Raw genomic sequence first — 25761 nt, 5'->3', positions numbered from 1 at the left:
CCTTTTTCTTTTTTCTTCTCCTCCTTTTTCTTTTTTCTTCTCCTCCTTTTTCTTTTTTCTTCTCCTCCTTTTTCTTTTTTCTTCTCCTCCTTTTTTCTTTTTTCTTCTTCTCTTCCTCACCTTTCCTCTTCCTTGGAGGGATTTTTGTGCAAAAAGAAGGTGGAAAAGGTGTCCTGTTCCTGCCTTGGAGGGGGGGCAGCAGTCAGCATGCTCTGAGCTGATGGACTGTCAGAGACCTGTGGGCTCCTCAAGCTGCTGAGGTGCAGCAGCCAGCGGGCACCTTGTGGGGGGGACTGGGGCAGGTGGCTGACCAGGATCCATCTTGGGAGAGAGGACATGACATAAGTTTTGGCTGCTCTCTTGCTTTTTTCTGCTACCCTAGACTTTTTCTGGGGAGTGAGCCTTTCTACCAGATCAGGGTGGGGAAAACAAGGACCATCTTCTTAGGCTTACCCTACACCCTTGTGCTGCTCCTGTGTGAGTGATGGGCAGCATTACGTCGGGTTTTCAGGGCTGATACAAAAACATGAACCCTACCATCAAGACTATGACCCTGTTAAATATTTGGGTCAGGCTTTCACCAGGGTTACCTCAGTGACTGTTCCTTCTAAGAGTAGGGTCATGAGCTGACCCTGGAAAAACTTGTCCCATGGTTGAGGTTGTGGGTTCGTCAGGGGCACTTGGTCTCCCTCTCCAAATTTCTCCAGGATGCTTATTTGCAGCATAGCCCCTGTCCTTAAAACATTCCTGGGAGCCACAAACACAACACAGAAACACAGTTGTTTCTGCTCTAACCCTTTCTTGAGGAAAGGGTAGGATTTCCAGGAGGAGGGAAGGAGGCACCTGGTTGTACCCCAAGCTGGTTGTGTTTCTGATTCTGGAGATGGTTTTGCAGGCAGTGCTGCCTGTCCCGGGAAGAAGACTGGAGGCGGAAAGGAAGCTGGGCAGTGCGGAGCAGGCAGAATGGGCCGTGTAGTGGGACGTGGGATTGCAGCGGTGCTGGCACCTCCTAATTGTAGTGGTGTTTGGCATGACACATATTTAAATCGTGATGGCTGGTTAATCTACTGATAGCGTGGTTCATCGTTCTGCATATTTATGGTGACACGTGACATCAGATTGTGCCATAAACATGGGAGAATCAAAGTATTGCTCTTTCCTGAAGCATGCTTGAGTGACTTTGGACTGGTGTATACTTTGTAGCACAGAATGCCCCAGCTGGGCCGCAAGGTTTTCATATGCCTGTAATACAAATGTATAAAAATTCTCTGTAGTCTGTAATACAGCTCAAAGGGCAGCTGATTTGGACATACTTGAGTGTTAAGGTCAGGAGATCACATTCCATAGGTTACTAGATGAAAGTGCTTGAAGAGGGCATAGCATAAATGTTTGATTCATACAGAAGGGATTGGTGCAAATCCTTTTGTCCCTTCTCCAAAGATGTTCTGTAGGCATAGCACAGTTAGGAGAGGAAAAAACACCAACCAACAGAAAACTTGTAACTTCTTTGTGCTAGAGGAAGTAGGATGGTAACGTAGTGTATTATTGTTGAATTCCACAAAAATTCTTCTCATGGGATACACCATCTTCAAGAACAGCTAAGAGAACTAATGTTTTTAAATGTAAAATGACTCATAATGCATGGGATCTTGAAGTTGGGTTTAACATTGTATGCAAACATTGCCAGCTGGTGGGGATCTTTCTGGATAAATAAGAACTATATTTGTACAGGAAGGCTTGAATGATGTATTTCAGATGCATCCTGATTAGCATAAGCCATTCACTTTGCAGAAGAATAGCAAGAATCCCAGAAGTGCAGATAATTTAATAGTTCTCTTGTTCTCTTTATCCTGTCTTTCATCAGCAGACTGACCAATCTCTGTGTTTATTTAGAAATAAAGTTGCATTGCTTTACTGCCACGTTTTCCTAACCATGACAGTGAAATGGAGAATTTGCAACTCCCAACTTCTGAAAGCATAAATGCTTCTCCCTCTTCTGTCCCTTCCTTTTGTCTCCAGTTGAGTGTAATGTGATTTTATTATTTATTTTTTGGGGGAGGGGGGGAGTTTGTAGTGGTGATGATGGTGGTTGTTCTGATGGAACGACTTGCACCATTTAATTCTGTATAGCACCCAGCACAATGACGTCTTGGTCCATGTGTAGGGCTCACTGTCGCTACAATGAATAAACAGCTGAAGTAAAATTTCAGCTTGTTAAAGGCTTTATTTTCTTAACGTGGAGCAAAATATGATGTAGGGTTTAGGTTGTTGCCGTATTAATACATAGACAGAGATGAGCCTTTAACGATATAATTATCAACAGTCCAAGCATATGTTAATGTATACATACTTTTAGCTGTGAATGAATTTATCTGTTCATACCTCTCTCGGGGCAGAACTCTGTTTTGCAGTTCTTGCTTCATTCTCACTGACAGCTTTTAAAGAGCTGCAGAACTGTGACCTGATGGTAAGACAAAGCCCAATATAAGAAATTTCTTACATGTTAAGATTTTGTATTAAACTAAAACCTGGCTCCAAACACCTGTAAATTACAAGATTATCTCTTCAGTGCAGAATATGGTGTGTGTTAGGTTCTGTTCTGCATTAAAATGTATGACCTTGTTCTTGGCAAAAGGTTCTTGGATTATTAGATGTTCCCACTTTGGGGTAAAGTGTAAATGCTTTCAGACTAAAGAAAGATGCCTGTTTCCCCCCATCTAACTGTTGCACATTCCTGTATTTCAAGGTATTTTCACTCACTTTTGAAGAAGTCTTCTCAAAGGTTTCCTAATCAGAATAACTTTATGGATTATTTTTTTTTTTTTCTCTTTGCTGTTGTGGACGATATAGTGGGAGTGGAATGTCCTTGGTTGCCAATGTTTGCTGCTAGGTATCCCCCTTCCATGGAGACCAAATGTTTATAATAGTGTGAGAACAGCCATTCTTGGTGATTGGCAATAAGGTTGAAGGCTCTCTTTCTCCTATCCACTGAAACACAAGAGAGGACTTGGATCTTTTGGTGCCTCATAGAAGTGTTCCAAATTGCCTGTTGCTGGGTTTATAAAGTTTCAGGAAGCACTAGAGGATTTGTCAAAATGATTTAGTCCATTGTGTTGAATCTGGGCCACAACTGATTTCTGTAAGCTCATTTTCTGCTTTCAGGAATTCGTTGCTTGTCTTAGCTTCTGATGAGTAGTTACTTTCTAGATCAGACTTTCATCTACCTCTTGTGCCTGATCATCTCTCTGCAAGTGCCCCATATATGGCATCATCATATTGTAGGCTTTAAATCATTGTCTTTATGAAAGAACAGACACATAGCTGCCCTATGAGTCCAGTTTGGCTGCAGGAGCTTCTCGGTTGTTAAACCCTTTTAGGCAGGAGAGAGTGTATTCCCAAACAGTTCTGGAATGCAGTGAGGCCACAGGAAGAATTGCATACTGCAGCCTCCATACTATGGCCATACCTTCAGCTTTTGCAAAAGTATTTGGTTCACGCTTTGAGCAGATCTGATGCTGAAATTGTATCCATGTGAAAACAGTGTACTGTATGGAGAACTCTAAAGTCAGCAGATATCCAAATCTTGCACATTACTTGGCTCTCCAGAGTAGCCTTGAAATGTAATCTTCAAGACAGGAAAAAAAAAATCTCAACAACTTTGGTGAATTATAATGTAAAGGAGCTCCTAGGAGCAATTCATTTTTATATAGGCAATATAATATTTGTCTTACTTGCCTACTGTGCCTAAGTGAAAGGAATTTTTCAGGGTTGATGACATTTGTGTTTACCTAGACACTTGGATGTAATTTTTTAAGTAAGAATATATTTGAAGCTTACCTGTGTATAAATGGCCATTCGGGGCAAACCAGACATTTGCTGTAAGTGGGAGATTGGTGAATGGGGAATGAATAGGTGAAGGAATAGGAATGCAAAATAGAAACTCATGGACAAAACAAACTGAGAACAAAATAGAAAGTTCTGTGGAAATGGAGTTCTCAAAGCCTTAAAATCACATCATGGTAGAGTAGTGGTTATGTGAGGTGCTTAGCTTAAGTGAAGGAAGGATGTGTGTTGCAGTCTGCTGTAGTGCCTGGGGATCGTGAGCTGTGGTCACCCTTCGTGGTGGTGGTTCAGCCTGTCGTGCTCCGTTGTGAGCAGCCCCTGTATCGCTAGGTTGGTGCTGGGAAAGGGAGTGCTTTCCCCTGCCTCTAAGAGCTGAATCGTCTCATGTTTTACTGGCATGCAGTCTGCATTCTTGGTCCAGCAGAAGGGGTTCGGAGATAAATACTGCCATTCATACTTGCTGCTTTTTTACTTTCTCATCGTCTCTTAGAATGACTGTTGTCTAGTTTGGTTGTGTCTGAGCTTAAAATAACCTTTTATTTTTTAAAATACTGAATATTTGAAATTCTTTGGGGGTTTGGAGAGGCCTTTGGTCAGCTTCCTTGATAACTACTGTTGGACTATATAAGGATCATTAGTGCTGGTTAGAATATAGAACCGATTCTTTGTTTAAAACATAGAAAAGTTCACTGATCTAATAAAATTAGTTTTTAAAGACCTTGCTATTATTTGTATTGGCAAAGCACTTACAGTGACTAATTGTAGACCAAGATGTTGTTGAGCGGTTCCCTTATATGAATGTCCATGAATTCAGCCAATTTAAGTTTTTGTTTAATTAATTAATTAGCATTTGTAAGACCCTGTCTAAGAGTTGTATCACAGTAATGTTTGTTTGCTTTAAAATGCTTTGTGTCTTTACACAACTTGTTTTTTGAAAGAATTACTTAATCTCCTAGGGTTATTTACTGTAACCCTCAAGGAAAGTAATTCCACATTTCAGTGACTTTGTTCCCTTCAGGGTTTGGTGGACTTTTCCTGCTGTTCTAATTTGGGTGGTTCTCTGTTCAGCTGAAACAAATTTTATTGCTTCATACTAGGGCTAACCCGACTTGTTGTGGGGCTTGTGAAAAACAGGGTGGGAAAACAGATCTTCCTAGTTTTCCCATTGTCTTCTTAAAAAGAAACAAAGCTGAAACTCCATATTTCTGGAGCCACAGGATATAAACCCAGTGTAAGGTAGCCTGCGGAGGTGCACAAGGGATCGGTAGTCTGTAGCTTACTGAAGTCATCACAACTGGATGCTGATACTCATACTGGGTAAAAATGAACCTGAAATACTTTTTACTGTGGAATGATGAAGGTTGAAGAGACTGAGAGCAATTACGTAGTCTATTCCACCCTTCCTTTGGGTAAGATCAGGGAACCGTAGAGAGCAGGCAGAAAAGAGCACTCCAAAGTTATGTGAAAAAAACCAGCTTTTGCTGTTGCCAAGTTGGGATCGGGTGTGGAGCACTCTGATCTTGTTTAAAAAAAAGAAGAAAGTAATAAAAAAATCTTAGCACCCATAGGGGAAATGTGGATTTACCACCTGGCAAATGATTCTGATTTGGGGAAGTAGGGACGGCAAGAGAAAATTTTTTTGGGAGGCCAGCGGTGGCCCCATCGCAGGCTGCTGGGTGCTGTGGGGCAATCTCCAAGGGCTGAAATGGAGATGGGAGCCCAGGATGGTGCTTGTGGGAGGCGGACGGCTCTGAGGGAGCACTTCAGCTACGCGTAGCCTTGCGAGACACAGGACAGCAGGTTTTCCAGCCCGAGCGAGGCCCTAGCAGCCGCATTCCTTGGGCAGCGAGAGCTCAGTGCATTTCCTGCTGCAAGCGCTGCTGGCATCGGCTACAGCTCTGAATGGGAGCTGGGGCAAGGGTCAGTATTTGGATTTTTTAAGGAGCAATGTGCTACCTGTGGTTTCTGCACGTTCAGTGAAGTTCAGTTTAGCACATCTTGGTGCTTGACTGGCATAAGATCGTTGTGTGTTGTTAGTTGCTGACACTGCACCATCAAAACATGAACACGCAGATTTCCTTCATTAGGGGAATATTGTGTAGCTCTAACTTTTTGTTTCTGCAGCAGCTGGGGATACCTTGCAGAAGTATCTTGTCCGGCTATAGAAAATACTCAGAAAGTTTCCCCTGCCTTCTGCTTGCACAAGTTCTGGGATGCCTACATCCTCGATCAAAACCATTTAGGCAGGATCTATGCTTAAAGTATTTTCTACTCCAGTTGTGGAAAAATCTTTCTACTCGTGATGAGGTTTACATTAGCAAGGAAGAAATTTTGCTAGTATGGTTTACACAAGGTTTCCTAAGTAATATACCTAAAACCAATTATTTCCTAGTGTAACTGCATCTGCTTTAGAGTGGTTGCTGGAATAGTTACATTGCAAGAAATCAGTTCCCTGAGTGACATAGTTGTGGCAACAAAAACATAAACGTAAGCCAGGACTTAGCCAATCAACGCTGGGCGAAAAAGAGTGTAGTAATGTCTTCTTCCCAGTGTGGTGGTGAGGTTTAATTAATCATCTTACAAGTAATTAAAGGTTTTACAAGGTGCACATGAAACCCCCAGGTGGTTATGATAAAAGAACAACATGTAAACCACTTTTATAACATCCTTGCTTTGTAAAAATTCGGTGGTCTGGATCTTCTGTTGGGTTTTACTTTTTTTTTAAAAAATGCAGATCCATCTTTTTACCCCATGCTACCCATTGAGATCACAAAATGGGCTTGTTTCATGGTACTGGCTTGTTCCAATACTGCATTAGGCCAGGTTGGACGGGGCTTTGAGCAACGTGGTTGAGGGGAAGGTGTCCCTGCCCGTGGCAGCGGGGTTGGACCTGGATGGTCTTTAAGGTCCCTTCCAACCCAAACCAGTCTGTGATTCCCTTCCTTGAGTCACAGCATCTCAGAATGAGCGTTGCCAGCTCTGTTATGCTGCCTGACAACTGATAAGTTACTTGTATTTTAACTGTTTCATTTTATAAAGGATAAAAAAAAATAAAAAGCAGCCCTTTGAAAAAGGAGGGGCCATGCCCCCTTGCTTTCCATATTCTGTGGCTGGTCCCGTTAAATTCTGTGAAACTGCTTTGTGAAATAAGAAGAGCTCCTCCATATGGGGGCTTAAAGTAGTTGAAATTGTGGTAATGCTAGAAAAAGCCAGAAAATTCCATGCTAAAGTTAGCCAGTAGTGATTGTTTTCTTCTCTACACCCTTCTCCACCTGCGGTTTTTATTTGTGTCAACTTATGATACAAATTTTCAGGATGCCACAACTGACATCTGAGGAAAAAGTACCTTAAGGTAGCATAAAAGAGATCTATCTGTCCAGGGATTGTATTTCCATTGTTTTCAGGACTTAAGCATTTAGGTTCGAATTTTGACTTCATTTTTAATGTAGATGGTGATTCTAATCTTTTTTTATCTCACCAGCAATTAAAACAGCCTGATCCTATCAGTAGGGACAAATGATGCACTGTCAACGTTTTGCTCCCTTCTGATAATGCACATGAAACTGGTTTGTGTGTTTGAAGATTACATTTTACTCTCACATGGTTTTCATTATCTGAGAGCCCCGAGGAGAGGCCTGGACTAAATCAGTGAAGGAATGGAGAAACCACACAATGCAATGAAAATGGTGCTGAGGCATACTTGGGATAGTTGTGGGACAGGGGCTGCTGACGACAGAAGTAGGGCGCTGCCTGAGTGCTAGCAGCAGCAAGAAGTGGAGCATTCTTTAAAGACAAAACAAAACTTGATGCTGAATTAAAATTGTGGCTTGGGTTTGCAGCAATTCCCCAGTTCTACAAGGATAATTACTGGAAAGCTGTGAAGTTTGAAGCAGATGAATCGTGCTTGGTATGCGCTGGGAGGCAGTCCTCTGAAATGAGACCTGATGTGACTAAACCTGTGTAAGCTTGATCTGGTTTTATCAAGAAGACATCTAAAAGGTGAGATCTTGGCCTTTATGAAGTTAGTAGCAGAGCTTCTGTTACTTGTGCTGGAATTAGTGTTTCCTTAAATACGCTGAAATTGCAGTACGTGCCTCGGAAGGGTTGTGTCTGTGCAGATGTGTGAGTAGTGCTTGGTAGTGCTGCACAGCAGTTTAGGTAACTGCATGGTGTGTTGTATTCATGTAGAAATACTCCCAATAAAAACAGCTGGATGAATATACCTAGACTGGTTTTGCTATTAGACCAGTATATGCAGAATAAATCCTCATGCCCATCTGACTTTTGAAATTTTATGGAGGAACTTGAAATTCCATAGCATTCTTATCAAAATGCTTAAAAGCCATAAAGCATTCCTATTTATACCAGGCTCTGTAAGTGTTTATTCTTCTCTTTTCTTTTTTTTTTTCTCTTTGTAATACAAAACCTAAATTATATTGGTAAAGATTATAGGTACTTCCCTGTGAAGAAGTTGATACTTTGTAGTGAGGGAGCAGTAATTCAAAGGTCAAGTAAGGTCTTTTTCAGTTTTTTCCTTAGAGATGTTATATAGAGGGGGTCGTCTTATGCTGATACCTTGATTTATTTATCTCAAGCCAGACCAAGCGACTTGCTGCTTTTTCTTCAGGCCTGCCAGGCTTTCTTGTGCTGTTCTGTGCCCACATCCCAATCCCATGAGCATTGGAGAACAGTTAGTGGCTCAGCGAGGCAGTCTGGTCCTTGCTGAAGGTGGGCTCTGTTTGGCCTAGAGAGTTGGTAGAACTGTGATCAATCTTTGGGTGTTCTGGTGGCCTCTCGCTATAATTGCCTGATGATCTAATGTAATGGGAATGCATATTATTTGCACCCCTCCGGGTGACATTGTTCTTGTTTTTAGTTAAAAGAAGGAGGTTTTTCTTGTTTGCCCGGTGACTTGGTCCTTCTGGTATGAAGATGAGTAATGCTGGCGCTGCTCCATGCACCTGCTCAGTGCCACCCTCCAGGATCACCTGAGCCACAGTCAGCAGATCTAGGCAAGCAGGGACGGGATGGTTGAATGAAAGCTAGGGAAGTGTTTATGGTTGGAGTCTGAAAGCCACTTTTGGTTAGGAGCAGGTGCTAAAACGCTATCGCAGCTCTGGGATTTGTTGTGTGCCGCCTTGCAGGTTTGGGTGTTGGCGCCAGACGCTGGGAACCTTTATTCTCAGGGACTGTCTTGGTGTGTCTTCTCTCCCTTCCTCCTCCTCGGGTAGGACTGAAGTGATACAAAGAGCATTCAGTGATAACCTGCACTGTTCATTAAATAATTTTGGACCTCGCCCTTGTGAGTCTGGTGCTCCTAGCCACTTCAAAGTGAGTGTGTGTGCAGAATAGCCATGTTTCCAGTGGTCTTACAGACAGTCCTGTTAAGTGAATTTTGCAGGATCAGGCAATCAGCCTGCTGGGTTTTGCGTAGGCCATGTAGCAAAGACAGATTTCTGTTAACCAGTGGGTGACCTGGCATGTGAACTGGTCTCTGTGATTGCCTGGAGACTTCACAGCCAATCCTTTCTATGCTATCTATGTTTTGGGTTCCCTTCCTCTATTACAGTGTGCAGGTATGTCTGAAGATAACTCTGCACCTAAAAAAGCCACCGAAGACTTCACCTCACTGATAGCACCCCATCACCTGTTGCCACCAGGATAAGCAGTATCACATGCACACCTTTTAAGAAACACATAGAATTGCTTAGCTGCTTGAGCTTGAAGTCTGTCACTGTCACTGGATTGTTTTCTATATGAGTGACACAAAGTTTAGTAGTAAAACTGAAAGTGCTTAACTGTACTTCAGCTCTTTTGAGGTGGTGAACCTGTTCCCATCCCACCTGATGCGTAAGCTAATTAAGTTCTTGGCTAAGCAGTAATTCTGGGCAAGTATATACAGGCTGTCCTCACAGGGACTCTTGCATTCCTCTTAGTTTCACAAGCTAAAGAAAGATACTTCTCCTTGGTTGTGAGGTTATTATTGCTCCATGCAGGTTAATTGAGCTGTAGCATTACTGCCACTCATCACAGAGTGGTGAGTAGCTCACTTGTCTAAGCTTGTTTATTTTTATAACGCTGAAAAATATTTGCATGCTGTACAGAAATGTGCCGCTTTGGTTCCTTACAGCCTGGCAGTATTATCATTTAAAATTCTTCATTAATCTTTCTTCCTCGCAAGGGACTGGCAAGGTTCCTGTGCATAATTACATGATGTTTAAGACAAACCTCAGCTACTAAGTTTTTACACAGTGCCCTGCAAACATAGGTCTTTTCTTTCTTAAATAGTACTTATGCTATCTCCCCTTTCGTGCTGGTTCTTGATCTCAGCATGGTTACATGCAACACTATTTGAAATTCTTGTGTTAGTTCTACCAGTTCTAGACTCTGATGTTTCACTCGAGCATATAGATATAAAGTTACCATGAATAATTTCAGACTAGAAGTTAGAATAATGTAATGAGATGACAGAGCTATGATGCTCAGGAACAAACTGAGAAACCAGTTCAGCCTGGGAAATCTACCTCACAGTGGTTCCTTGGAACAGAATTGATCTAAAACTGAATTTTCCACTTGAAAAGCAAGGTGTTTCTGGGCTTTGTGGTTATGAAGAGTGCACCTTCCAATCCATAAGCCAGTACAGTTTTGCAGAGTTGTTAGTAGTCTGAATTCATTATATCCATTGTAATAGATTTAGGCTAACCACCCAAATACGTCTGTTTAAAATGTCTACAGAACCTATTCTGCTTTCCTTCCAGCTCTATCATAACAACTTTTTCAGTGCATCTCACTAATTTCCATCTTTGGCACACTGAAAACTGAAATTGCTGGAAGAGCCTGACACAAACAGAGTTTGGTATCCAAATAAATAACACATGGGTTTCAGGACTGATTGAATGGTTCACTTTTGTGTTTCATTACATAGAAAATTTAACTCCAGCTTGCTCAGAAAGGAGATCCCAGGAATGCTGCCACCCAAGTTAGTTGCAGAAGGTTTTCTTTGTTAATTAAAAATGATGGGATAAAACGAAAAAATAGTCTTAATGCTAACAGTTGGTCTTTAAAAAAAGTGGATTTGTTGGCCAGAATATCTTCATATTGTATCTCAGTCCACCTTTTGTTTTGGATTTCCAGGCTGATTCCTAGTTTACATCCACACTAAAATTGGTAGTATTCAGTTCCAGCAAATACTTTCAGCGTGAACTGTGCCCTGCCTTCATCAGATCAGCAGAATAAGCTTGTATTGCTGTGAAGTGGAACTCTGTGTGAAATGGTGGCATACAGAACTGCTTCCTTGAATGTTTGAAGGCGTTAAACATGCACAGATTGAATTTGTCTGTTGAGAAAATCTTTAAGGCAGAAGGCAGAATCTCAAGCTGGGTTGTATCTTTGTATTAAAAAAATAAACACCACCACCCCTTAGATTTTTCCAGTTGAGACAAAAGAAATCTTTGGGTGGAAAAGGCAGCATCATATTGCATAATAAAAGCCTTTTTGTGCTCTAATAAAAAGGGTTGCTTAGGGCAACTTTGTTAAAAAAAAATTAAAAAAAAAAAAAAAAGAAGAGTTAGTGATGATACTGGTAGGAGGGGGACAAGGAATCCTTAACTTCTGTTGTGCAGCACTGGGAAAAGAGGCTAGAAATTGCTCTGGTTATCTGCTATCTTAATGCCTGGTTTAAAGGTTCTTTACTGCATATTTGCTGGCAGCTGTTTTCAATATATCCCTCTCAAGCTAAGTCACCAGTTAAGAATTTGACATTAGATGTTTTTTTCAACCACCATCTTGAAGTACCATACCGCACAACACAGCCTTGTTCTCTAGTTAGATATTGTTCATGTGCCTTGAAATTGCTGTTGACACCTCAAGTATTTAACTTGCAGATCTGAGATAATTTTTGTTGGGTGTGGATGTGTGCCATAATAAGACAGAGACAGAAGTATCCACGTCTGCATTCCTTCGCTACATCTGTTCACTTTGTTTTTTGCAATGTTCTGGGAAATTAAGTTAAATAAGACATTTCAATGAATATTTTTAATTTCACTAGTTCTGTGTTAATTGCCTGTCCTTAGAGTATAAGCACACCGAGTGCACAAGTATGTTCCACTTCTTTTGCGTCATTTGCCTTATTCTTTAGGGCACCTTCTGTATTAGATTTAACTGCTTCTTGAATAACATGCCTAAACACACATTTTTCTATGTTCTCCTGATTCTCCCCTCAATGGTTAAAGTTTCTTAAGTGCTTTGTATTCTGAAAGAGAAAAGTAACATAATTAAAGAATGTTTTGGGAATTAGAGCTGTGCACTGCAATATATTTCTGGCATATACTTTGTCAGCGTCCTTTTCTTCCCCTCACTTTCCCAGTCTGTAAAACAAAGCCAATATTTGTATACTGGTCATTCTCACAGTCATTTCTGAGGCATAATTTATAGAAGTTTATAAAGCATTTAACCATATCACCTTTCATCAAAGGATTTCTGCTAATACAGTTTGAAATACACAGCACCACTGGAAAAGGAGCCGTAAGCAAAGGGTATCATCATCTGTGCTGCAGCTTTCATTCTTAGCAAAAAATAAAACAATGGAGTTAAAGAATTAGCGGGTTTTAATCACTGTTTCAGTTGGAGGCACAGATGGGACAGAGCATTACTTGGCAACGTTTAATATTGGAGCAGGAATTGTCATGATTAAAGCAGCAGCTGGAGTAGATTGCTAGGGACAGGGGCGTTCATTCATCCTAAAGGGATCAAAATTGTTGGGCTCTGGGAGAAAACAAGAAGCTACAAAAGAAAAGTCTGAAATATGGCCCAAGGTTTGTTATTTCTAGGGTCTCATCTGCTGATTAAAATGATGTTTTCAATCCTTTCCTCAGAATTATTTTGGAAGCGAGGAGAGTATCAAGTGATCTGGCCTACTGAAGAGGAGACGGAAGCGATCTCCGAGTGGAGAGTTTGAACTGGCAGGAGGAAGGCTGTGCTCGTCCCCCCATGTGGCAGAACTGCTCCTCCTTACCAAGGAAGTAAAAGTGAAGGAAATAGGTATGTGCCACTTCAGACAGGATTTCAGAAGAATCATGTGCCAGGCTGGTTAATAGGGCCTGAATCCCTAGTTTGGTGAGGCAGCCTGGACTGAGGTGGATTTAAACTTTTCTCTTCCTTAACATTTGCAAAAGGGTTCTGATGCTTGCGGCAGGCTAGCCTTGGGGAGGAAACTGGGTGGTTGTGGAGACACCGAACAAAGCAGACCCTTCAGGTCTCCTGACTCCTGCAGTCCATCCCTGGTTCTGCCACGGAACGAACTGTTGGGAGCAAGTTACCTTTTACTAAGGGACAATGTTAAACAGAAAAAAGGTGTCAAGACAAAACGCTAGATGCCAATGTGTGTTCTGCTGTCAGGGCAGAGCCACAGCTTAGCCAGCAAGTAAAGCATACTCTCTATTCTGAACTGTGCTAGCTCAAAAGTAGCTCTGCTTTTAGTTAGATGTCTCAAAGGTGCCATTAATTTTGGGTATTTCAACTCAAGGCCAATGGGCTTGAGTTTCCATGACAAATTCCTGACTCCACTGGGAGACTGAACGAAGTGTAATCACTGTTGGTCACTGACTTAATCTGTACTTAGGATGTGCTTGACATTGGCTCTTTGTGTTTCTCTCATTGGCACACAGTGTTTTTCCTGCCACTCAGGCCTTTTTCTGTTCCTTAGATCAGACAACTCTTTTTCCTCCTCTTGCATTTGCATGCATTCAGCTGATGATATTTAGATGTGTGAGGATTTGGTTGCCTTTGTGTAGCAGGAAGTTACATAGTCCTTGCTTGCACCACTATGTAGTGTTGTCTGCAGCAGGGAGACTAGGTGCTGATCTCACTCTGGGTATTTCATAACTCTAAAAACCTGCTGGCTAACGAGGTATTCATTAATTGCTTTAAATGATCTAAGTTAAGAGATTTCTTTACTTCCTTTGAACCATATACTGTCTCAATGGGCCTCTCTTTCTTTCTTTTTTCTTTTTTTTTCCTTAAAGCTGACAAATTGCTGATTTCACCCTTTAATCCTTGTCTGCCTGCAAATATGGGAAGTGTATTTCACTGTTGGTAGCCCTAAGTGTAAAGCAAACAGGCATTTTTACCATCATCCTGTGAATTATCTGTCTCTTTTCTGCCTGAAAGCAGCCTTGCTGTCTGAGGCATTCAGCATGCATACCTACAGCCTGCAGTCGATTGATATTCCTATAAACTTGCAAGTCACCTTTCATCACCTTTGAAGGCTATGCCCCCTGGCATGCAAGTCCTTCTTAGGTCAAGGGCCTTAATGACCCCCATTGTTATGGGAACCTTTGGTAATCTAACCTGCTTTTTTTCTGTATTTCAAGCCATTGCTCTTAAATGTCTCTTGCTTGATCCACTCAGGCCTAATAACCGTGTCTCCTTTCCTTAGGTCAAGGGCAGCTTTTACATTCCACCCAAAAGGCACCACAGTTTGAGATGAGGAATTCAGAAGAGCAAGCAGCTACGACAGTTTTACAGCGCCTGCTGCAGGAGCAGCTCAGATACGGAAACCCAAATGACAACCGTAACCTTCTTGCCTTACACCAGCAAGCCACAGGAAATGCCCCCCCCTTCAACAGCACCGGGAGTCCAGCATCTCAGAACGAAGGGCTGAGCTCCCAGGACCACCAGCTTGTGACTCATGCTGCCCGTCAGGAGCCCCAGGGCCAGGAGATACAGGTGGACAACAGCATCATGGAGAAGCAGCTCTCCCCGCGACTTCAGAACAGCGAGGATCTCCCGACCTACGAGGAAGCCAAAGTCCAGTCGCAGTATTTCAGGGGCCAGCCGCACACTAGTGTCGGGGCAGCGTTCTACGTAACAGGGGTCACCAACCAAAAGATGAGGACTGAAGGGCGGCCCACGGTTCAGCGGGTGAGCCCAGGGAAGGTCCACCAGGATGAGGGACTTAAGGACCTCAAGCAAGGGCATGTCCGCTCCTTGAGCGAGAGGCTGATGCAGCTGTCCTTGGCCACCAGTGGTGTCAAGGCCCATGCGCCTGTCACGAGCGCGCCGCTCTCCCCCCTCTCTCCGCTTTCTCCTCAGCAGTCCAGCGACCCTTATAAAAATTCTGGCTCCAATGAGTTCTACAAGAACTCGGCGCAGCCCCCTTCCCAGCCCAACATGAAAGGAATGGAGCAGCGGGGTCCTCCTCCAGAGTATCCTTACAAAAATGTGTCCACCCCGTCTATGAACTGCAAACCTCAGGACTCGGGACATTTCTATAGTGATCATCGCATGAGCCAGCAGGGAAGATCTGATGGGCCTATGATGAGGTATCAACATCCCCCCGAGTATGGGTCAGTCAGGTAAGCAAGATCTTAAGACAAACGCCATGACAGCCACATAAGGAAAGACGGTATAAAAACTCGGTCCATCGCCCTCACTCCTGAGGCGGGTTTTCTTTCAGGAAAGATTCCATCTTTATTGTGTGAGATGACATACTGTATTCAGCTACAGGCTGTGTCTGGAAGGGCTGTAACCTGTTTCAGTAGCTTAACTAGAGAGGCCTGACACTTTTAAAAGAAAAACACAAATAAATAAATAAATAAACAAACCAACCAAAACAAAAGAAGCCAGCCTGATTTTATGGCATGAGGAAGTTTGATACTGAGGCTCCAGAGCCTTACAAAAGGTTTGCTGCAAAAGCCAAAGCGATGGTGTGATTCATTGTAGAAACTTGCAGTTACTTATTGCAAGGCTTAAGCTGTTCTTTAATTACATCTGCTCAGACAAAAGATTTTTTTTAAGATTTAAACTGCATCTAAATGCTATGAAGGAAAGGAGAAAGTGAATGAAAGCAATAATGGTGCAGGTAACAAAAATGACCTGGGCTTCCTTTTGAGTTTTTCAGACTTTATTTTCAGTGGACCAGAGTATAGGAGTGGAAAATGGAGCATGCTTTGTGCCTCATCCTAAACTTGCTTGTTTAGCTTTTGCTAATTTTCCTTGCATCATTTGAAATCTCAGCCTGTTCTGGTTTCCTCTAGATAAGGAGCTAGATTTGGTTTGAGCCGAACACTGTTGTCCATGTGGGTGAAGATGAAGTTTTATTCAGCTGGGCTAAAAATACGGCTTTGCTTGACTTGTTTTCTTACCATCTCATCTCAGTCCAAGACCAGGTGGGATTCGGTATTTTGGCCTCATTTTGAAGCTAAAAGGGTAATACAAAAGAGCAACAGGAGGGCATTGCTACAATGAGTAAATGGTGAGGACTCTGTGCGTTTGTGTTTGCACATACTGTGTTGTGTTTTGAGGGGAGCATGAAGAAGAAACCAGTCTGTATTTGGGAACAGAGCCTGAGCTTTGGGGAATTTGAATCTGCTCAGAACCTTCCTAGTCCTATGGGGAGCTATTTTCAGAGTTTGTCCACCATTGTTTGTGATCTGAAATGACTTCAGCAGCATACAAGCCTGATGAAAAGGCCCTTTGATCTGGCTAAATAAATAATAAAGAGGCCAGGAAAAGGGGAAGTAAAGGGTTTAGGGGGGGTAATGACTGTAGAAGCTCGTTGCAAATGTGTTTGAAAATTCAAAGGCCTCAAATCTCGGTGCACACAGGAAAGGGAAACAGATCCTTGACGGCTATGCTGCATCAGAAATACTCATAATATTATATATAGCGAATCTGAGACGTAGCCTGCTTGCTGTTTAAGGGAGAGGTATTTGAAAACACGCCAACAGTCAGCTCCTCTAGACAGGGTGATTTTTGTCTGTATTGGATGGATCCTGGCTGCTTTGAAAGAACATGGTGGGGGGAAGGGGGAGGAGGAGAAAGGTTCAGCTGGCAAGGTTTCCAGTAGGGGAAGCAACTGAAATTTGTCTTCAAAGCATTGGGAATCTAATGAGGTTACTTTTTAACCTAAATAGCTGCACAGAGGAGAGGTTTCCTTTGCAAGCAAATGCTGAAGCAGTAGAACAATTGCAAGACTAATCCATAAATTACAGAGCAGCGTAGCAAAGGAAGGGAGCGAGTCCTCTATTCCCCTCCCTCTCCTACACACTTTAAGAGAAACTGTCATTTAGACAAGAAACCTTCTGTGTTCCTAAAGGTGCAGCTGGGTAGTGGTGTGAGGATTTTAAAGGCATACAACTTTCGGGAGTGCATTTGCCTCACACCAGGCAGTGCTGACGAGCGTCTTTGCAGCCTCGCTGGGATGATAAAGTATTTTCAGAGACTCCGGTTTTCCTGCACTGCAGCTCAGTGTTTATCGGGATTAATTTGGATTGGTAAATATGTGCATTTTTTGAACAGTGCGTCAAGGAAACAAAGCCCCTTCTTTCTGCTGGTGAAGCCACACCCTTTTCTGCGGGTTTTCCCCCTCATTGTTCGGGGGAATTTGAGGGTGACCTAACGATGCGGTTAAATAAAACTCGTTGAGCAAGATAAACATTGGGGAATTCACAGCATTCTCATGCTTCACCCTCCCCAGTCTGGGAAAGGAATGGGCTGTGTGGTAAGTTTAAACCAGTCTGCAAGCAGTTTGCCTCACCTGCTCTTGGGCGGTGTAAGTTTGGGAACACGTATGTGTTCGTAATGGTGTTGGTTTAATGTAAATACTGGGCATGCCGGAGGCATCTGTGCTGTTATTTGGAAATTTTAGAGAAAGTTCAGAAGAGGGCTGGCTGCATGTGAAGCTCCAAAATCCTGTTCTCTCTCCAGTATCTGAACTGCACTTTAGCACTGGTGATGAAAACAAACCTTCAGCTCTAAGAGGAGAAGACGGGCGCCTTGGGCTCAGTGTCCTATGGGGTTCCAGGGTGTCCTGTGGCAGAACAGCAAGAGATGGCGGGCAAGGGGCTCCTGCTGATGCGGTTTTGGGTGCAGAGGAAGCTTGCTGTCTCTCTGATTCAAGCGCCATCCTCTGTTCAGAGCCCAAATGACTGAACTCCTGCTGTGGTGATTAATCCCATTGACTTCAGAGAAACTTTGAGAAGGAGGTCTGCAGAATTTGGCCCATAATTAGTAAATCACTTCTGTGCACTGTGTTCCCCTGAGCAGCATCAAAGTGGGGGACAATCAGGTATGATTAGGAAGCTGAACAAAAATGCATTGGTTTGGTTTCAGCTGTCTAATCAAGTGGAGCCTGCTCCCTCCTGCAGTCAGCGTTTCCTGGTGTGTGCAGGAGGGCTGTGGAAGAGAGGGGAACTGTAGCTTCTTGAACATGAAACAAGGAGAAGCTGGGGAGGCAGAAAAAATTTTAACGAGCCAGAGACCTTTCCTGATCTCTTGTCATTCTTCTGCCCTCCCCACTTTGTTGCTCTAGCCGCCGATCTTCTGCGTGACTTCATGTTTGCAATCCTGGCAGCCTCAGGACTCCTGATGGCTGCGTTTGCTTGCAGAGCTGCCCTTACTGCATATCTCTGTCTTCATGACTTAAAAGCTAATGTGACCTCTGTAGCTGCATAACTATAAATCCAGGTTTGTACTTGGCCCACGTGGTGTGTTTCTCCGATACGCACCAGGGACTGTAAGAGAAGCAGAGATTCTCGTGTGATAGTCTTCAAAATGAAGTGGCCCTTGAAGTTATGCTTTCAAACTTTAAACACTTGCGGGAATTATTGCTCTGAGCTTTTTTCCTGTTTGGGGTTTTCAGGTCTTTATGACACTAAGGCAAATGGAAGGAGAATGTGTAATTTTGTTTTCCATTTATTTTGAGAGTCTTTCTGCATTTTTGCATGACGTGGTTAGTTTATATATGATTTTGATTACTACTGGCAGGGTTACCTGAGGACTGATTCTCTCATGGAGGGAAGTTTCTACTACCATTCTATCAGCAATTCTGTTAGGTGACTCCAGTAGTGATTTGTACCTTAAAATTTTGCAGTCTGTCTTTAGAATCTTGAAAAGTCCAGTTGTGTGCATTTACCTTTCTGAATCTCAGTCCAAAATTGCTTTAGCAGAGAAATAAATTCCACAATTCTCATGTTAATCTGAACCCACTATATATATATAAGTATTTATGTAAGACAAAATTGAAAGTAGTGGGGATGCTAAAAAGTTCTTTGAATGTGTATGTAAAAGTCTTCATACAAGATCTTAAAGGGTTTAGCTGTCACTGTGAGGTTACTAGGATTTTAAAATATTTTTTTTTAAGGATAGGATGTATTACCCCATCTACATTATCTCATTTTGCTAGGAATGTAAACGCATTTGTGACATTTTGGATGTTGGTAACGCAACAGAACTAGAGGCTCCCAGCTCTCGTGTTTTAGCCTGAACCCACAAGACTGGTATAATTTCAAGATTACAAGAGGCATCGCATGTGAGTGCCAAGATGCTGGAAATCTTGGAAATGTATCTTGTTTAGAAATACTCAGCCATGATTTCCTAGAGTTGTTCTTTACAATAAGTTTTTTTAAAAAGTCATTACCAGGCATGTCGGTACAAAGACGGTCCCTTCAGAACTGAGCTGCTGTTGTTTTTCCTTGGCCATCTTTATGTTCCTGTCATTAGTGCTCAGGTCCTGCAGAAATGGCAAGATTCTGCCCATGTGTTTCTGATGGCAGAATAACGAGATGCCTTTAGTTAAATAGCTCAAATTGTTCACATTGGCATCCAAATAGTCCTCATTAGGCTTGCAATATTAACACATTGAGATCAGCTGAGTCAGTGTCTTTGAGTAACTGCTTCAAGTTGTTTTCAGGCTGGAGAGGATTTTGTAGGTTCACAATTGGAAAGGTGGGTTTTTGCATCCATGAGGGCAGACTGGCAATGTATCTCTTTTGATCTAACCTCTGTAGGTCATCATAGATTAAATGTCACAGCAAGGTTATTCCCTAATTGATTATAATGTCAAAACAGAGGTGCGTGATGTTAGGTGAAGAATAAGCTCAAGGAGATGAGTGATTTCTGAAGATGTGAAGTTTTAGCTCTGCATGTAACTGGTTGAGCTGAGAAAGTTGCTGGAAACCACCTGAGACAAACCAGATGACCTTGAGCATGGCGTGTGACTGGTTTGCCTCATTCTTCATTATGAGAACCGGCAAATAAAGGTAATGAAATAAATGCAACAATAAGTTGAGCTGACCTCCCAGGAGGGGAGGAACCAAATTGCTGCTACTATACTGAACATTCCTGAGGAAATTAATTGCACATCTCTCTTCTCCATGACCCTTGAGATCTGCATGCTGCATATGATCATTCTTGGGGAAAGACAGCTCTTGAAATGATGTTGCTGGCAGGGACCACAGTCACCTGAGTGTGAGAAAGAGAGAAACAGTAACTAAAGCAGTCATTATTTGTTTTTTCCTAATTGACAAAGGCTGGATTTGTTTCACCATTAAGGAGTTTGAACATGAGCTTGCAGGTTTCTGTGCACCTTCTCTGCTGGAAAGCAGGGAAAATAAGATGCATGATATTGAAATAGCGAACTCTGCGCTGGGCTGAGAATGTACGGACTCCTACACGTGCTGCCAGCCAGATGTGAGTAATGCAGACGTTTCCTCTTTGGACGGTTATGAAGAGTTGATGCATTCTTTCTGCAGAGAACAGGAAGGATGATGCTGAGTGTTTGCACGTTGGATGAGAAGCCTGTTGTGTAACACTTTAGTTCCCAGTTCAGCTTCGTGCTTGCCGTTGTCAACTGACGTGCCACCGATGCTCCTGGTGCGGTGGGAGAGCTGTGCTGTGGGCTGTCTTGTATACCCAGTACCCCTACTGCACTCAGCAGAGCAAGCTTGTAGGCTCCTCCCTGTGAACGCAGCCAACCCTGGGGGTATTCTGTAGCAGCTATGGCCAGGCGGAACAACAATATATGCTTTTCCAGCTGCAGAGTTTAACTGCATCCCAAAGGATGGGAAATTTTATCAGAAGAACAGGAGTGCTTCAGAATGCGTTGAACTGCCAGACTGGCTCTGCACCAGGCTAAGGTCTGTGCTTAAGAAGAGACTGGCTCCAGCATGGACAGGGAGTGACTTCAACTGTTACAATAAAGAACGTGCAGAGAAGTTAAAGGTTGAATGTCTTTGGCAGAGGAAGCAAAACCTGCCTCCCGAGGTCATCCAAGCACGATAAATCCATGCAGTGTTCTAAGAGAGATTTCTTACTTGACTAATGCAGCAGAAGTTGAGCTGGGGATCTCCAGCTTCTGGGAAATGTGAGCTGGTGCAGCTTATAGTTAGTTCTATGACAGACTCAAATATGTTATAGATTGCTAGATTTGTCTTTGGTATCCTATAAGGTTATTGTTAGGAGCAGCAGACATACCTACTGCACTGAGGGTGACTCTGAATCAAAAGGCTGCTTCTGATTCTTTGATTGGTTTTCAGATTGTTTAACTGTCCCATTTGACCAGGCTGCAGCTGCTTGGTTGATATTTCAGAAAGTTCGAATCAGTGATGCTGGCATAATAGGATAGAGCTTAGCCAGTCCCTTTAACTTTGTATCTTGAATTGCAGAAGAAAATTCATTGTTTTCTCTGTGAGAGTTGGCACATTTCTGGACAGCCCATTCCTAACAGTCCTCAGTTTAGCCATTTTATCCACAAAGTGTGGAAAAGAGTTATAAATATAATTTAGGTCAGTAGTTGTTGATGGAGTTTCTTTTAGTATTTCTGTATAGACTCAAGAGGAAAGACCTTTGTGCACTTAGAATATATTCTATGATAATGATTTGATTTTGAAACTTTAAAAAAACCAATTTATAAAAATGAGGAAAACCTCACATATGAGTCTTTTGTGTGGGAAGACCTGTGGATAGTAGCTACACAGGTCATCTCATGCCTTGTCACTGGGTTTGTGCACCATCTTCTGCATGACTTTGATGGAGTTTCTGTGCTCTCTTTTCCAGGCAGAACCCAGATATGCAGCTGCAGTTACAACAGAGACCACCTCACCACCACAGCCCAACTTCTTCCTTGACATCCCTGGGATCTTTGACTTTGCTTCAGTCTCCGCCACCTTCCAGGCTGTCCCCTTCCCAGCATCAGCAACCTCTGACTCCAAGCCAGGGAGATCCTGGCATTCTGCCACGGACCCAGCAGCCATTCTTGTCAAACCAAGTCCATCAGGGAGATTTGTACCGACTATGTCAGCCCTTCCTAGGCCCGCAGCAGCAGCAAGGAGATTCCTATTCAGTAATGTCCCGGGCTCAGCAGATACCTTCCCCATATCAGCAGATGCAAGTAGATCCTTTTGCCATAGTTTCCAGGGCCCAGCAGATGGTGGAAATCCTGTCCGAAGAGAACCGGTCTCTACGACAGGAGCTGGATGGGTGTTATGAGAAAGTAGCCCGGCTGCAGAAGGTGGGTGTTTCTGGATATCAGGCACTCTCCTGTGTCTAGTATCATCCATGATTGAATCATCTGATCTGCAACTGTTACATTCCTTGCTTAAGGGATTGATTATCTACTTTAGAGTCTTTTACATGCAGATTGATTAGTCTGTATCCTGTCCCTTCAGGCATCAGCTTAACTTTGTCAGAAGGCAGAATCACAACCTTCAGTTTTATTTTGACAGTTTATTGACCATGTTCAGAGGAGCATCCTCATCAGCTGCCTTGAACAGGCCTACTGCTTGGCTTGCTTGGTTAAATTAAAGCTAGTGTTCTTATGTCCACGATAGCAGGGGCTTCATTGTCCCATCAGTCTAAAAGACTTTAGAGGCTGCAGGAAGGGCCTGTTGGAAATTACATGAGACCATAGTCACTCAAAGAGGCAACAGGGGACATTGCTACAAAACTGGTTGGTAGGACAGTGTGCGAGGCAAGTACTGCTGCTACGGCTTCATAAAAGAGACTTGGACTGCAGGACTGACACTAACACTTCTTTTGGCACTCTCTCAGTACTATGCATCTTCCACAAAAACTTAGTATCTTGTTTTGGATCGAGCTATTTGCTACCTTTGGCTTTATGAAACAAGTAGAGTAAGTGATGCTAAAATGTTTTTAAAAAAAAGTCCCAGTGAGACCCATCATTAACGTGCATGTGTAGAGGTATTTTCATTGCAGCCTCATAGAAATAACTTGTTGATGACCAGTGGTTTAAAGCTGTGCAGCAGGCCAGTTTTGCTTTTGCCTTGCAGTTGTGAAAAGGGTGATGCGACTTGCAATTTAGGACTTTGTGGGCCTTGCTGTGCTTGTTGCACTGAGCAGTCTCCAGGGCCATAAAAATCTGTGGCTGCTCAAAACACTTCTTTGAGTTCAGGTGACCAGTGTGGCTTTCCACACTCTGTTCCCTATGTTACCTCTTTCCAGGGACATATGTTCATTTTGTTGTATTTTTCTGGGAAGGTTCCTGGCCAGGAAATGCTTTAGAGAAATGTTTGACAGCTTCCTGGTAATGAAAGATGGATAAAAATGTGCTTCCCTCCACCCTGCTGTTGGATCACTTGCTGTAGGCAGTGCTGATGGAGTTTGCAGTTCTGTGGATCCGTACTTCCATAGCAATGCAAGCCATGCCTGTTAAGGAGAGTTAAAAGTGAATCTCCTTCTGCTCTGGATGATCAGAGAAGCTTTACACTGAAGGCTAGGAGGATGGATAAAACATATTTTACTGCAAATGTTTCCCTCCCCCCACTTTAGTAAACTGAATATTTAAAACCACAACTAAGTTGTAGAAATGTGCACAGAGAAGATGTGGAGGTTTTATTGTGAATGTTGGACCATAACAATTACAGAGCTGCAGAGTTCATCAGAAATGCAGCATTGCTGCTGGCATTTTTTTAGCATAGTTTTGTCTGCCTTTCTTGTTGTATTTTACTTAATCAACTTGATGCCACATTAGCTATTTATATAAGCACTTCTCACTCAAACTAGTAAGAGTGCCAAACTGCCCCAGTCTTAGAAAAAATTAGATTACATTTGCACTTCTTCGATTTGGTATATTTATGCTTTCATCATATCAGGGAAACAGAGCTAGAGTCTGGAAGGAGAGTCCAGATCTTTTTTTCAGCCATTGGTATTTTTTATACAGAAGGATCCATCACAAACCTGAGACTGTTGTTTCACTTGATGTATAGCTGTAGGTTTCTTTCAATAAAGAAAACTGGAGAGAAAGTAATCTGCTTTCTGAGACTGAACAAATTGTAGTGATAAAACAGTAAGTGCTTGTTTTCACTTCCACTGCAGCTGGAAACAGAAATTCAGCAAGTTTCAGAGGCATACAAAAACCTGGAGAAGTCATCCTCTAAGCGGGATGCCCTGGAAAAGGCCATGAGGAACAAACTGGAAGGAGAAATTCGTAGGCTTCATGATTTCAACAGGGATCTGAGAGGTGAATGAAGTAAAACTTGGGTTCTTCATGTTTTGCTTTTTGTTGTTGTACTCACTTGGCAGGACAGTGTTTTGCCGCAGAATTCACTGTGTGCGTCATCACAACTAGTATATGACAGAATTCTCAGGTATAGTCGGTAGTTTGAGATTTTAATGGCTTGCTGAGAGTGTGGAAAAGACAGGTTTAGGAGAGTGCTGTAGTCTCTCATTTGCAGCCTGTTTCTCATTGAGAAGAAACATGTGATAAGCCAAATACCATAAACCAGATGCAAGCCTGGAATTCTCTCTTGTCTTATATCCTAGGCACAATTTGTACAATTTGTTTGGTTTATACAAATGGAAGGACGTTTTGCTGACTGCCTAATCCCACACCAGGCATGTTCACTTTATTTCCTGTCCAGTGACCCTTTTGCACTGACATACAAACTGCAGACTGTCTGTTCTTCCTGAAGGTCTTGTCATTTCTTATCAGCGTAGGCATCTGGTTTTTTGGATCTCCCTTCCTTTTCCAGAGTGAGATGTTATTAGTATCTGGTTTTTGCTAAGAGGCTGAGGCAGTGTGACAGCTGGCAGGGGAGAGTGATGTTGAATGGTATTTGACCTTAACATGGGTAAAAGTTTAAGCATTAGTTTGAAAGGAAAAAAAAAAATCTGCAATTTGAGATGTGTTAAGGATGCACAATCAGTCAGTCAAACTGTAAGTTTGATTTGTTTATGAAAGCCTTCTGATTGTCCTACATGTCATCTCTTCTCACTGCCCCTAGTCTCCTACTAAGAATGTGTTCCCAGAAATTGTTTTGCATCCAAGAAGTAAGGCCATACAGTGCCCAGTGCTATCCAGGACAGTACACAAAGGCCTGCGTTAAATAATCTTACTCATAATAAAACACAGCGTAAGCATTTCAGTCTTATTTTCGTAGACTGATACAAATTTCTAACAGCCTGCAGCAGAAGAACTGTTAAGCTGTCTTTAGGGTTTTACACCTTTCCCTAAAGTCAGGTAATTGAAACAGTGATTTAATCTTCTAACTATTAAGATTTAGTGGATAATTATAAGGCAATCTTTTAATTGCATGGTGAGATTTATTTGGGTGGAAAAAATAAGGTGTCTTATTTTTAAAAAATGGAAAAAATAAACTTCTAATTTCTTTGGAACTTTATTTAACCTGTTTTGTCTCACTGAGAGTATTTTCTCAAGTACATAATTAGAAACATTGCAAAAGTGAGTGCTAGCTTCTGATGGGCTTTTAACTTTTGGCTGTGTAGAATTAGGAGATCCATTCCCCTAGCTTGCATTAGAAATGTCCTGAGCAGACATGACTTAATGCTTGAAAGTTTAAATTACTTAGTGTTCCTTTTGTTGAAAATTCTTGCAGAACGTATGGAGACAGCCAACAAGCAGCTTGCGGAGAAAGAATTTGAGGGGTCTGAAGACAATCGGAAAACCATCTCTCAACTCTTTGCACAAAGTGAGTTACGCAGTCATTATGGGTCAGTAGAAATGCTCCAGTCATCCTGGGAAGGATAACAATACAGCAGGTTGGCGTAGTTCAGAGCTGTCGGTTTTCTACTGGGAGAGAAATCAGGACAGTGACAGTCCAAAACTGGCAGTGGAGAAAGGAGGAAGGATTCAAGAATTCCTTTTCTGTCAGTACAAAAAGT

At 42.5% G+C, this 25761-nt stretch overlaps 1 protein-coding gene across 5 annotated transcripts in view; it reads left to right on the top strand.

Moving 5' to 3' along the window:
- Nucleotides 1-25761, top strand: part of AMOT (angiomotin) — a 63745-nt gene that overhangs the window by 16938 nt on the left and 21046 nt on the right. For 2 of the 5 annotated variants that reach the window (XM_080365407.1, XM_080365404.1), the window contains exons 2-7: nt 7683-7842; nt 12717-12882; nt 14279-15197; nt 21679-22132; nt 23956-24100; nt 25476-25568. In XM_080365407.1, the coding sequence (XP_080221533.1) occupies nt 14326-15197; nt 21679-22132; nt 23956-24100; nt 25476-25568 (1564 nt within the window). In that variant the 5' untranslated portion in view covers nt 7683-7842; nt 12717-12882; nt 14279-14325. Of the gene's footprint in view, nt 1-98; nt 7843-12716; nt 12883-14278; nt 15198-21678; nt 22133-23955; nt 24101-25475; nt 25569-25761 lie in introns of those variants that run through there. The other 3 variants (XM_080365408.1, XM_080365406.1, XM_080365405.1) reach the window with 2 other exon arrangements.

Source organism: Falco punctatus (assembly GCF_963210335.1).
Source record: "Falco punctatus genome assembly, chromosome: 15".
Classification (NCBI taxonomy): domain Eukaryota; kingdom Metazoa; phylum Chordata; class Aves; order Falconiformes; family Falconidae; genus Falco; species Falco punctatus.
Note: the sequence above shows the minus strand (reverse complement) of the source record. Positions and strands in the feature narration are given on the sequence as shown.